This window comes from Homalodisca vitripennis, unplaced genomic scaffold, assembly GCF_021130785.1.
Source record: "Homalodisca vitripennis isolate AUS2020 unplaced genomic scaffold, UT_GWSS_2.1 ScUCBcl_6047;HRSCAF=13075, whole genome shotgun sequence".
NCBI classification, from domain to species: Eukaryota; Metazoa; Arthropoda; class Insecta; order Hemiptera; family Cicadellidae; genus Homalodisca; species Homalodisca vitripennis.
The window spans coordinates 1-14,827 of NW_025782160.1; the positions used below are offsets into that span (position 1 = coordinate 1).

The 14,827-nt window shown below is 33.2% G+C and overlaps 1 protein-coding gene across 1 annotated transcript; it reads left to right on the forward strand.

Moving 5' to 3' along the window:
* Positions 1-2,130: 2,130 nt before the first annotated feature.
* Positions 2,131-14,546, forward strand: LOC124373623 (THO complex subunit 5 homolog; the record flags this gene model as incomplete). The annotated part of the gene is made up of 6 exons (XM_046831975.1): positions 2,131-2,248; positions 4,064-4,160; positions 5,376-5,589; positions 8,419-8,610; positions 11,945-12,063; positions 14,355-14,546. Coding segments are annotated over 6 exons (917 nt in total), but the record flags the coding sequence as incomplete, so codon positions are not given.
* Between the last annotated feature and the right edge of the window lie 281 nt (positions 14,547-14,827).

The following is a 14,827-nucleotide window of genomic DNA, read 5'->3' on the forward strand; positions in this document are numbered from 1 at the left end:
CGACAATGTGACTCGTGTGCGCAAAGTTTTGAACTCAGACCGTCGACTAAGTATTCGTTTAATTGCCCAGATGTTACATTTACTGAAATCTGTGGTTCATGAAATTGTGACGGAGCATTTGGACATGCGCAAAGTGTGTGCGAAGATGGTCCCAAAAGTGCTCACTGGCGACCAGAAATTGCGGCGCACACCGCCATTCTTGTGAACAGCTTTCTGACCAAGGCCGGCATCCCAACTATACCACAGCTGCCCTACAGCCCCCCCCCCCCAATTTTGGGATGTACAGCTTTTTTTTGGGATGTGGCCCCCCCAGACTTTTTTTTGTTTCCTCACCTGAAAAGGCATGAATTTTGAGATGACAGAGGGGATCGAAGCAGCTTGCATCACAGCTCTCAAGGCTATTCCGGAGAATGCCTTCTCTGTGACGCCTTCAATGCTTTGGAAATCACGCTGGCAGCGCTGCATCGACGCAGAAGGAGGCTATTTTGAAAGTTTTTAAAGAATTGTAACGATTTGCTCAATAAATACTTTTTAATCGACTCAGTCCTAATACTTTCCGGACAAACCCTGTACAAAGAGTTTTTTTGACCAGTAATCACTTATACGCAGAAGTGATACTAAACCCATATATATAAGCAAACCAATGAATTTGTTAATTTCCTCTGGATTAGTATTTTTCCAGTCTTTTAGCCTACTCTTACAGTTGATTCTTAGCTTAGAAATTACATAATTTGCATTGCGATTGCTTTCTATAACCATCATTTCAATTACTTCGTCAGTCAATTAATACTCAAAAAAATAATAAGTTTTGCATCATCAGGTGAATTGAAATTGAAATTTGGTGACTAATTGAAATGAAAAGTTTTTTACTTACCCTCATATATGTCCCAGCCCACATCAGTACCCAGGGTATTTGTAGCATTACTACTACCAGATGTGTAGCGTTATTAGCATCACTAGAATTCAGAAACGCTGTCAGTAATAAAGTCTAGATCATTTTTACTATCGTCAGGTATATCACTAACTCATAAAATCATCCACATATAAACCACCCGGTGACGAACCATTATTAACCATTCGATCAATTTCAGATGAAGACAGTTGATCACTCGTTTTAAACTAAGTAACTGAGCAGCCTGGCTGCACTTGACGCCCTGTTCGTTTGACTTGAAAGCAGTTTAGGAATGCAAGAATGTTCTAGTGGAACTGGCAAAGAAGAACAGAGTTACACTCGGTTGGATGCAGGGCCATGAGGGCAGTTATGGAAAAGTAAAAAGCAGATAACCCTCGCCAAAATTGGTACAGAATCCCTTGTGGTATGGCTTGAGCCAGGCTATGGAGTAGCTGTCCCCTACAGTAAATCTTTTGGAAAAGATTGGGAAAACAGGATTAGATCCTTTAACTGGAGTAGGGCCTCAGGATTAGGACAATCAAAAATGTTTATCTCTCTTTACACTATAGGGTAGCCATCTCTCCTAGTACAAAGTAAGGAGGATATGAGATTGATATTAAGGATGTTGACAGGACATGGCCCCCCTAGAAAACATCTTATGAAGATGGGATTCATTCAGACTAATGAATGCAGACTGTGGAGAAGCACAAGAATCAGCAGAACACATATGGCTAAATGTCCTGCAATACCTAAGTAGGAAAAAATTCCTATGCGCACACCTTCTCTGCCCCAAGGACATTAGATAACAGGAAAATATTATATATTACCTAGTTTTAAATGCTGATAAGAGGTATATTACCATGGCAGGTGTGGAGTATCAAAAATATATAAATTATCAGTCACTATTTCTAATAAATCGATACAATGGAGTATCAAATAACCTGACATAATGTAACAAACAAGGAAGGGCACATATTGACGGATTGTTCTGTAGCCTTTTGACTACAAAATAAATTAGTTTCTTATCATTAGTTATTTAACAGATTTTAAGAAGACACTGTTGGTTGTTAATGAAGTGACTGTAACTAATACATGTCATAGTTATGTGCTGATATTATGAGAAGGAACAAGATAGACCCTAATGTTGAAATGTGACATAATTGTTACTAATGATATACTCAAAATATTGTTTCATATTATTGCTTAAAGCAATATATTGATGTTTTTTATTGTTCCAGACAAGATAACCAGTATCAGTCTGGAGTTCTCCTACTTGGTGCAGTTACATGTTGTAACGGTCAAGCCCACTATTAAACTTCCTCCTCAAGTTCCAATCAATCCTAACAGTTCAGCCAGGTATGTCCAACAATGTAGTATACTGTATTTCTTCATGATCTGACTGTACTTTGCAGAGAAAATCTTACCTTAGTTTTTTATGCTCTCTGAAAAGCTTCCCAATTACAAGGGTTATCTGATCGCAGAACTGTTGTGAAGCTTCTCCATTTGTGTTTCAAAAAGTTCATGTTAAAACATTAGAAGGTTACTTCAAACACTATTAGCTGGTATCTAAAGGCATCTTACTTTAGAAATGTATTAACCAGTTGATATATAATTAATCTTTCCTTTTTGTTTGACACCTGGTGACAACATCCAATGTATGAGGGTTATCCAGAAAGTAAAAGACACCTGGGACTAACTCGACAGTGAGTGGCGGTAGAGCTGCCATCTTGGTGTAAAACGATTTGCAGGTGGCCTGTATCTCTACCACTCGTTGTGACTAGTTAAAATGTCCACTGCCATTAAAATCCTGCAACTTGAGAGTAGTTTTTTATATTCGTCATTAGAGTTTTGTTGGAAATAACAAATAACTACAAACCAATTGAAATGCATTTGCTAATTTTGTGATGTTTTTTGGGAATGGAATAATGGGTGAAAGCAGAGTGAAGCAGTGGTGTATTGATTTAAAAAATGGCTGCACCAATGTTTCTCACGGCGGAGGATCGCAGAGGTCGGCCTAGCCACTGAAGACTGTGTGATAAAAATCAATGAAAACACTCATGAAAATCACTGTTTTATTTCCTTATTTCAGTATGAAGTTTATTTCATGAAGTTGTTTGTGGGGAAGCTTGGTAATAAAATTGGGTTCAAAGTAACCTTTCAGACAACCATAAAAAATACAGACTTGTTGCTTTTGTGAATTCCCATGAAGACATCGATAAACATAGTGATAAGCTTCTCGATCGTATCATAACTGGTGAAGAAACATAGGTAAAGCATGTTGTTAATTTATTGTTACGTGTAAAGAAAGTCCATGGGATGGAGACATACGCATTCTAAAAAAAGTCTCTAAACTTTGTCTGCCATAAAGATTATAGCTATTATTTTTCGGGATAATAAAGGTGTGATTCTGGTTGATTTGCTTGAATGGAATAGACATTCAATCGGTATTGTAAAACACTGTAGAAACTACGGCAAGCAATACCAAACAAGCTGTTTATATTGAACTAACAATCTTTTTTCTTCATGACAATCCAAATCCACACACAGTCAGTCGATCAATCATACTTAACAGCACTTGGATGATTGTGGATGGGAAATGTTTGATCACCCTCCATACAACTCAGATCCTGTACCAAATGACTACCACCTCTTTCCAGTGATGATAACCTGGCTCACAACACAGCGCTTTAATAATGGTGCCGAATTTCATATCAGTGTTAACCAGTTAAGATCTAATCAAAGTGGCGGATTTCTTCAAAGTTAGAACACAAAAACTTGTGTCATGCAATTTGAAAGGGGATTATGTGGGGAAATAACCTAAGAATGTAGTTTTCAAATTTATGTAATAAATGTTTTTTCTTTCATTTTCTTCTGTTACTTTCTTAAGAACCTTCGTACATTGGGCTAGTAAATTGTTTCCTGATGGGAGCAAAAAGTCTTATTTTAAAAACAACATTATCAGGAAATGTTAGGCCTTATGAACCTCTTTAATTCATAATTTTGCAACATACTGAAGGGTTGTGTGTCACTGTGGCAGGAAAATGTTGGGTTGGAATACATTGTTAAATTTTTTGGAATGTCCAAGTATCCACTCATTATTTTAAAATTTACTATCTACAACCGTAATAATTGTAACATGGACACTTAACTTATGTAAATATTTGCTTACAGCAAGCTGCTCGACAGTGATCATATCCTGACAGAATTGTACCCTGAAGACCACGGAGATTCAAGCCCCAACACGGCGAACATCTACCAGCTCAAACAGGTGATTTGAGTTTAAATTCCTATGGATAATTGAATGTTATCATTTCAACAGGCGTTTTTCACAATATTTTTGGTTATTAAAATGCAAATCTCTCTAAATCACAATATCATTATTGAGTGGGTGGATCACGTTATCAAGAGAAACTCTGTATTGAACTAAATGAATGTCCTGGAAAGGAAGAGCAGACTTACCTTTTCCAACTTGGAGAGTGAGTACTCTTGAGAAAAAGATTAAAAATAATATAAATTTTGTACTCACTGAGTACTTCATCAACCCATAAGATTGTTGTCTTTCGATTTTGAAATGTGCAGTGCCAAAGATAAAATTCAATCGTGGTAATACTTTCAATAATGTTTTTATATAGAAGAATTCCTATATAGAAAAGGTAGTTTGATAAGTCCATCCAAAGTCAAGGAGATGAGAGTACTTGTGTGTTTAAAAGTTATTTTCAGTTAGTAGCATTTCATTCGACAATTGTCACGAACGTTCAGCCTCTATGCATTATGCATTTGCTTCTGGACCATTTGTTTAAGATCCTCTCAGTTGGGCAACTCTGGGACAAGTTGATAGTGTTAATAATTTTTGCAACAATTTGATTCAAAATGAAGATATGCTTAATAATTTTGTGAGGGGAGGTGGAGTATACCCCATCAGAAGCATTGAAATTCATCTAAGTAATCAACCACAACGTGTCGAAATGTACAATGTCTTGTTTGAAAACTGGAGTTTTCATCACTTCACCTTGAAGATTACAAGGCTTGACTATTGTGAGGTGAGGCATTGCTTAAATATAATATGTTGAGAAATCTACAGATGTTACAGCAAACATTTTTCTTTCTATTTTAATGGTTTCTTATATTTTAAAATGTTGAAGTTGGAGCTTGTATTGGCTAATCTTAATTTATTCACTACATTGAAAACACCAACCAATACTAATAACTTTTTATTTTTGTGAGGCCTTTCGATAGCAAGGCTATCTTCATCAGACACATAAAAAAAAGAAGAAGTTCTCATATTTTGTTTAAAATTATTACTAACACTGACAAAGTAATACTGTTGTGAAGTGCCAATGTTAAAAGCATAACTAGGATTTAACACAATTTTGCATTAATCAAATTTATATACATAGTAATAACTAAACCAAAGCCAATTCATTAGGAGAAAGGTAAACTCGATTCAATGTGTTAACTACAATTACTGTTGCGTGTTTGGTAGGTGGGTATCGACAGTTTCAATTCAGCGCAGCTGGGACTAGCATACGTTTGGGCGCAGCGCATGGCTGGTCTCAACTTTGCCTTAAGTACTGGAGGGGAGAGGTCTGTGGCGCCCAGCCAGCAGGTCAGCCAACTGTTTTTACCAGAAGCTATAAAGGCTATCAAGCGTCGGCTGCAAGCCCGAATTTCCCTCTGTATCCAGCTGCAGGCGTTAGGTGAGTTGTAAAATCGTCAACATCTTTTTAGAAATTTAACAAATTGTGTAGAAAATTTCAAAACAAAAATGTATTGCTAACAAATTGTAATCTGTGATTGGTTGTATTAGTTAGTTGCAATCATCTGTTGAAATCAAAGCACCTGTGTAATGGAAAGCATAAGTCAATGTACCTTCTTTATTTCTTATTCTATATCAATCTATACAGTCAGGTATTATTAAAGTTAGATTAACCCTCCAAGTGTTGTTCGACAAAATTTTGTCGGTCAAAACATTCCCTTGCATAATCACTTATTATAAATATATCACTTTACGTAGAATATATTAATATTCTATGTATCGATTCGATTCATGCACCATTGGATTCGGGAAGAAAAAGCCTAAGGAATACTAGTTTTATTCCTCTTTGTATTGTAGTTGCAACGTACCAAGTTCGGAGTTTGGAACATAAAAGAAAAAAAGAAAACGATGCAGTTTTATTGTGACCCCGTGCCATGTTTGTCGCTGCCGTTCGCGCTGAAGTTTTAGTAGTTTTATTTGTGTTTTAGTGTTGTGTTTAGTGTGTAGTGAGTTGTTAAGATATTGCAGTAGTGCAAATAAATATATTTTAGAATAAATAAATTTCTTTTTACTGAAATATGTTTGATGAATTATCGAATCTGTCTAGGCTATGGCAAAATGACTTGGCTAAAATTCATTTTACGTAATAAATTTTTTTATACTGTTTTCTTATGGTCAATTCAACCTATTTCATCAATTTTCAGTGATGTAAATAAATATTAACATATTTTGTAAAACTGTTTATTTTATTGTAAATTTGAATTTTTTTCTGATTGGTACGCATTATTATATTTTATTTTATAAATTTGGTATTATTCCATATATTTAGACACAGTTTATGGTTTTCTAAAACTACATAAAATTTCCCATCAGATGTAAACCATAGATTTATAAATTTGGATATAATACAAGCTTTGAAAAACATTTTATACTTTGCTGTTTGAAAATTTTTCGCAAAAGTTTTGAGTAATGACAAAATGAAAACTTTTTTTGACTCTTCAAAAAAAAAGTTATGGAATTTATTTTACTGCTGCTGTACAGTTTACTTCATTCTGAGTAATAAAATATGCAATATAACATGTATTCAAGTAAAACTGTATTATTAAAACTTTTATTAGCTAACTCTTACATATACACCCTATTTTCACATTTTATGCGAATCACTGCTTTTTGTTATATAGCGTTATTATAGTTTCATAAATTTGTATAATGCTTATGTTTTTCTGAAACTAGAATAAATTTGACACAAAATGGCTATCTCACTTTTATAGTTTTCTTACTATAACTTGGTTTGCTAGGTATGGTCCCCCCCAAATTAAAAAAAAAAAATGTAAATTTTGAATTTCATGGACAAAAATTTTTAGTAACAATTTTTTTAAGGCCAACTTTAAATGCTAATATTATTATATGTTTAATTCTGAACACAACAATATATACTTCTATATATATATATATATATATTACTTTTAATAAATTTTTTTTAACCCTTGCACGAGGCTCTAAAACATGCCGCCACTACAGGAAAAAATGACCGCCACTAGGAGGGTCAAGATCATTTTGATTTGTTATCATGTATCCTAAAGTAGTTTTTAATCTAGCTTTAGATGTTAATGTTATGATTGTCATTTTGAAATAGAAAAGAGTTAAACGCTTATACAAAGTGTTAGGTCCATATTTATAGTTTTTATGGATATATACAGAAAACTATGTATTTTATAATGCATACTTATAAGATTTTTATTCCCCTTAAACAGTCCCTTTCTTATTGTGTCATCAGTTCAATAACTAATGATAAAAAGGTCTTAAATATTTGAAACTTGGTTCGTAGATTCACCTTGAGCCAGTGACAAAATCTATTAATTTGGGTTCAAAATTAAAGGTTAAAAAATTAAATTTTTACTATGATGCTAACAATTAAATCACAGAATAAACAATTTTGTAAACATATTAAGTAAACTGTGGAAGTTAATTATATTATAACATTAACTTAATGATGCATTATGTAGCTATGGTTGGGAAGTATTGATTAAAAGCAAATGTTGAGTTTAGCTCCATTTCACCTTCTGCGTAGTGCAGCGTCTAAAATCTGACATTCTCACATCGTTGTCTGAAGAGATCCCTAAAAATTCGGTGACAAAGAAGCTCAAAATGAACCTTTGCATTATTTCGACATCAGAGATACCTAGATCACAAAATCAAGTGTAATGTAAACGAAGAGGTGTCCTCATTGTTTCATGTTCTCAGTCGTACTACTGATGATACAATTTCAGATTCCAGGCAGTGCTCTAAGCGTAAGGTGAAATGGAACTGAACTCAACATTTGAACTTGACGATAGTTTTACCAACACATTGATGAAGCTACTTTGTTGGGTTGGTTGGTTTCATAAAAAGATGGCCAGCTGATTTTAAACTGATAATTACCGTCGGCTTGGTAAAGATGTTTTTAAAGTTTTGACAGGTCCTTTCGATACTCTGTTGTATAGGTTTATTTTTATGTAAGAAACACAGTTATGAATTTAGTTATTACAGTTCATGGACATTCTGTGTAATTAAAATTTAGGTAGATAAAAATTATAAATACTGCTTTTTTATTGAATAATACACCTGCTTTCGTTAGAATTAAATGATCGATTATTAATAATAATAAAAATTAGCAAGTACAGTCATGTGACGATGTTGATACATAAACTGTTGGGTGCTTTATGACACTGGGACTGAACATCTTAGAACGACAATTCATGTATATTGATTTTGTGTTCACGTGTGACAGAGGGTGGGAAACTCCCGAACATCCCCGAGGTGAGGTCGTGTTTCCCCCAGAAGCTGCTAACGGAGTTAACCCACTGGAGTGGACTGAGCTGGACTGCTTACCAAGCATTGGGCTTCACACAGCAGCAGATCACCAGGTGCTGTGTCTCAGAACGGGACAGGTTTTACAAGGGCACCCTCACCAGAGACAATGGTGAGTGCGATGCAACTAATTGTTTCAGAAATGGCTGAATATATTTATTTATTTATTACGATTTGGTTTTTTAGTGGTGGAAAAGCCCCATTTAAGAAACACTACACTAGGATGTGCCTTAGCCAGACAAATGAATGTAGACTCTGCAGAGAAGAGGAGGAATCAGCAGAGCATATTTGGTTAAATTGTCCTGCCATTTCAAAAATTCGGAAAAGATTCCTGGGAGCATATCTCCTCAGCCCCAAGGATATCAGAGAACAGGAGCTCTCAAATCTGATAGGGTTCTGTAAAAGTCTCAGATTTTGAGGACACAAATTTAAGTAAGGGAGGCGCAAAGATCCTTTTAGGACTAAGCACGTGACAAACCATCCTTTTCCCTCAGATTAAAAATGAAACACTACATCTCTAAGTAAATTGACTTTAGAAACCAGCGGATGAAATATTTTCTGTCCAAACTGTTCCAAGAAGTAGGTAGATTTTGTGGCTTCTGAAATATTATTAATTTATTCTTCATGGGTTTACGTGTACCTCAATATCTTGGAAACCATCTGAGATACAAAAAAGGTTTATTCAATCTTATATACATTCCAGAATAAATTTTGCCTTTTCTTTACATTCATTAATAACACAGTTATTTTTAAGTTTAAATGGTTTGCCATATTGAAACAAAATGGAGTGCTAAGCTGGCCAACAAACTTAGTCAAGATATTTAAAACGTACATTTTTGTACCAAGTTTGAACTTCTTTCAGCATTCCTATCGAAATTAGTTTTGTTCCCTGCGCATTTTAGGAAAATATTTCCCTAATGGTATCAAGAGTACAATAATAATTGTAAATAATATTTTAGTGAATTTTTGAAACCTTTTGTGTGAAAATGGTGTAAATAATAAAAATAGAAATAGTGTATTTTGTAAAATTGTCATTCTGGAAACTCCACCAAATGATCATCATTGTCTGGGATAAAAACTTTGGTGCGTTAGATCGCACAAAATTATAAGTATGTTCTATGTTACTGTCAAGAAGTGTATAATAAATTATGATCGGAATTTAAACAATAATTCATATAAACATTACTACTTGCTCAATTGGTTGAAACTTTTTGTGTGTTCGTACTTACTTACATAGAACCTACCTACCTTCAAGACAATAGAGAAAGTGTTTTGTTTTATTAACAACCATAACAAGAAGTCCATTGCATATAGTGACTTCAATTTTTCATTTTTATCTCTTGGCAAGAATGCTGAATTCTTTATAAATCTCTGCCAGACTTATGGGTTTTACATGACAATCGGAGAACCCACCAGACTGAATAATTTTTTAGACAAAGTCTTTACTTCTGAAGCAGAGGACTTGGATTCAAGGGTCATTAATTTCTATATTAGTGACTGACCATCTAGGACAGCATTTCACATATGTTAGTTTGGTTTATAAATAAACCAAATAGACTTATACATAGTAGTTGTAGAGCTTTCTTTACGACAATTGTACATATCACTGATAGTATGTATATTTTTTAAGTTTCTTCTTTCCAAGCAAAACTGGAACTAAGTCTTCTGTTCAGAGAATGCTGAAGCTTGTTTTGAAGAATTTGTAAATATTTTGAAATTTAATTTCAATGCCCGTTTCTCATAGCGCGTAAAAGAGAACCTCAGATCTAATATATATAATCATAGTAAAGGTGAGTTAAATTAGTACACACCTGATATATGTTTAATTAAAGATAGGCTATCTTTTCTGTATGAGCTTACTAAAAGGAAGCTTACATATCTTTTACCTGTACCACCTTAAAAAATATGCAATGTAGACAAAAACTTACTGCAAATTAAAAATAAAAGAGATAAAAAACTATCAAATGCTGAACACATAAATAATTTTTCAAAACAGATTAAAGAGCTATGGAAAGTTGCAAATAAAAAATAAAAAAGTAGATATGAGTGTAAGCAAACTAAAGCCATACGATTTCAACTAATTTTTCATAAATGTTGGTAAAAATGTGAAAGAAACCCTAGTAAAATATCAATTTTCTGTACATAATAGTTACTTCTTCACCTTAAATTTGATTAATGGAGAAGATTTACTAGAAATAGTAAAAGAAATGTCTTGCAAAAGTAGTAAGGATCACTATGGTTTCTCTAATAGGCTTCTGAAATATATTGTAACTTATTTGTTACTCCTTTGATACCTTTAATTGATATCTACATTACACATGGAAGGTTTCCCAAAGTTCTAAAAGTCACAAAAGTTTTTCCAAAAAGAGAGTAAAAAATTATTTTAATAACTATTGGCCCATTACTATCATAGCTACACTTTCTAAGGTTTTAGAACTTGTATTGGCAAACAATAAATAAATTATTTTGTACCGAATGACGATAACACAAGGGGGTGGTGACTTCTGAGGTCGTAGTAATAAATACTCGAATTGCAAAGTTTACTTATAAGTAAGTTATAAGTTATAAGTTTATTTAATTAATGAAACTTACAAGCGCCACTTTTAGTTGGTAAATTAAATGTATGCCTTGCCACGTTGCTGCCAATTAGAGTACAAGAACTAAAAATATATATCTGATAGGTGAGCCTAAAATATCCAATGTTCTATGGAATTATGCCTATGATATTTTACTTTATAAAACTTTAAGATTTTACTTCCCTTCGCAATATGTAGACTCACAACCCGGGGGTCGGCGTCTTGGCACGAGACATTGAAGCTGTAGTCTAAGAAGGCTTATTTCTAGTCGGTAATTACTAGAAGAGGAGTAGAAGTTATGAAAGTGGTAGCTATCTACTCAAATAATACGTGAGCTCGCGGACATAGCGCGAGAGGTGAAATCGGTCACGTAGTTGGGCTGCTACAAAGGGTTACAATAAAATATTCATACGCGTGCCAATTAGGTAGTTAGTCCGCCGATAATTTAGTTCCGGAACATTGGATAAAAAATAATATTAAGTTGTACTGGCTAACTAGGTTGTGAAATGTTGCATTATATAAAATGGAACTAACTAACGGTACAATTTTGAACTTAACAAGTTAATAAGTAATTATGAGTTTGGCTTCAGGAAAGGATTATCAAGCATACATGCATTATTAAGCTTGTTGGTGAAGTTTTAGATTACTTTGAGAGAAGGAACTTTGCTGCGGTCACCTTCTGTGATCTCAACAAGACCTTCGATTGTGTTTCTCATGAGATTCTTCTGGACAAGTTGTTCAGAGTATTTATGTTCTGAACAGCATTGCTTTGTAATGATTTAGATAAGGATAATCTCCAACTGTTAATATAGTTTATGTTGTCTGATAGAGTGGAGTTAGATTTACATGTTTGACTGTTTAATGTGACAGCTCGTCTGACTATGGCCGTTGCCATCAAGAACAGCTATCCACAGTTGCCACCCGTGTTCTCATTACAAGCTGCCTATGAGAACAGGACCATCCAGGCTACAAATAATGATTCTATTCGGGTAAGAGCATTATTTTTTTGTTTCTTGAAATTAAAACTCCCTAAAATTCAAATCACATGTTCTGTAGAACGGTTTATCAAACCATAACAAATTGGTACCGATTTGCTCCAAAGTTGAAGAAATATTTATTTTTTAAATAGGCAATTCAAATTATTTTTATTTATTCTAATTGGCTTAAAGTTAGTGAAGAATATCAAGAGAGGCTGAACAAATTTTCTGTCTGTCCGTACAATACCTCAAGAATCAAATGAACTAAGACTTGAAAGTTTTTATGAAGCTTAATTTCTATGCAATATCGAGTTCGATGTTGTTACATGTCACTAAATGGATTTGGCGAAGCGTTAGCAAAAATTTTTACTTTGTCTTATGGGTAACCATGGATGGCAACAAGACAGTCACAGAATAATGAAATTTGAAAACAAACTGAGTACAACCATTGGAAATTTTAACATGAGACATGTGGCCAAATGTTATTCTGTTTCCCCCAAATGGAAACTTTTGTCTATTTATTCCCTACAATGTACAAATAAATGTAAAATCAACGAAAAGAATTGTCATTTTGCTGTAAAAAGAGATGAGTAATGAATGTTTTCCTACAAAACTTTCATTTTAAAGCATTATTAACTCTGTCAAAGGCACCAGTGTCCATGCTGCATATGACTCGTCCTTAGAACTGGTGATTGATACTTAAGAAATTCATGTTTTAATAATATTTGCAATAAACAAGCACAGCAAGCAGAGGTTGGTCGGCTTTGTGTCCACTACTTATCCACCCATTGGCCTTACCTGGGAATCTTGCTGGATAGGGAAATAAACTGGAAAAAAACACATAGACATGGTAAAGAAAAAACTTAATGGTATTTTAAGAACCTTTTATTTTCTACAAAATATGTGTACAGAGGAAGTTATGAGAATGTTATATTTTTCATTAGTAAATAGTAGATTAGAATACGGGGGAATATTTTGCTGGGGTGGAACCTATGAAACCAATTTAAAGCCTCTTCTAATGCAACAAAAGAAATTCATTCGATTAGTTAAAAGAAAATGTAGGTACGAGCCATTTCATCCATTATTTATAAGTTTAAACATTTTTCCAATTACATATTTGTTTGTGTATAAGGTTTTAAAAATATTTTATGTCACTAGTGGTAATTTGCCTGTATTAATTAATATCTACAAAAATAAATTAAGGCACAAAGACAAAATAGCAGTTCCAAAACCTAATTTAACTATTTTTAGAAAAAGCTATTGTTTTTTAGGACCTAAAATGTTTAATACAATACCAAAAGATATAAGTAATTCAAAAAATATACATATTTTTTCAAAACTATTGAAATTATGGTTATTAAGTAAACAGAATATAAATTGTCTTCTGCATACCATAAGTTAAAAAGTTTTATTCGGATCAAAGTTGCACATAAGTATAAATTTAGAATTAACATAGATATTTGATAAACAGGAGTTTTTCTAATCAAAATTAATTGTCAACATTCTATCTGAGCTATCATGAATTTAATTTAGCATGAAGGAACCTCTGCACAGGCTTTGCCTTTAGAGGCCCTATATATTCATAAAAGTATGTTTCATTAAAATATTTGTTAGTATAATCATATAACTGGTGTTTCCTTTTTTTTTTTTTTTTTTTTTTACTTTTAGTTTATTTTGATGTAAGAGTCATCATGCAAGTGGTATATTTAAATGTGTGCTAAGTACTAAATATTGTTAAATTGATTCTTAAGTTATTAGTATACAATTCTTGTACTTGTTAAAAATATGCACGGAACACTTTTATGAATAAAAATATTCTTATTCTTATTCTTACAGTATGTTCACGCAGCTCCAGCAATGGCAACAAGACAGTCACAGAATAATGAAATTTGAACCAGCTAATGTGTTAGCTGTCCTATTTTAATACATAAAATGTGGGAGTTCTCTTATATTAGTGAAAAATATATTTTTTACATTATTACGTTGCATATTTTTTATTACCATTTATGTGTGTATTATTTTATGTTTTTTAAATTTAACTATACATATATAACATATTCTGCAACCTCTTTGTTTCTGCAGTTCAACAACATTGGTTACTTCATACTGAATCTCTATACGATTGACTAATTGCCTGGTGGGCATGAAGAATCTCATTTATTTGTGCACTGTTCTAAAAATAAAAGAAACAAACTACTAGTCAAGTAAAATGTATGCTCTTCAATCTCATTAAAAACTATGTTAACACTTGGCTTGTCCCCCCTCTTACAAAAATATTACAAACACAATATTTCTGTCCACAGGATATAGAGCGTGAGGTTAATGGCTACTTCATAGAGCTTATAAAGAAGACAAAGTCAGGACACAATCTGCTCACTGCGCAGATTTTGCGTCTAATTACAAACTTTGACATTCTCCTGGAAGCTTCTTCCAATCAGGATTTTCCAAGAGACAAGATATTTGTCCAGTCCAACAGGTAAATGACTGACAGGCTAATCAGGAAGCACTTCCGTATGTATTTGTTAGAATAGCGCATGAGTGTAAATTACCCCAATAATTCCCATTCGGATTTGCAGTTAACATTACAACATAATCTTGGAATTGCTGATAAGATAGCAGAATGCAAGTCTAAAAGGTTTTGTTCTTGAATTTAGTTAATTTAATGGAATGGGTTTTAATTATAGAGATACACATAACACACAAAATTTTCAAAATGATTTCCATTTATATTGTATTTTAGGGTTTTATTTAAATAAAATAAACAATTTGGAATGTT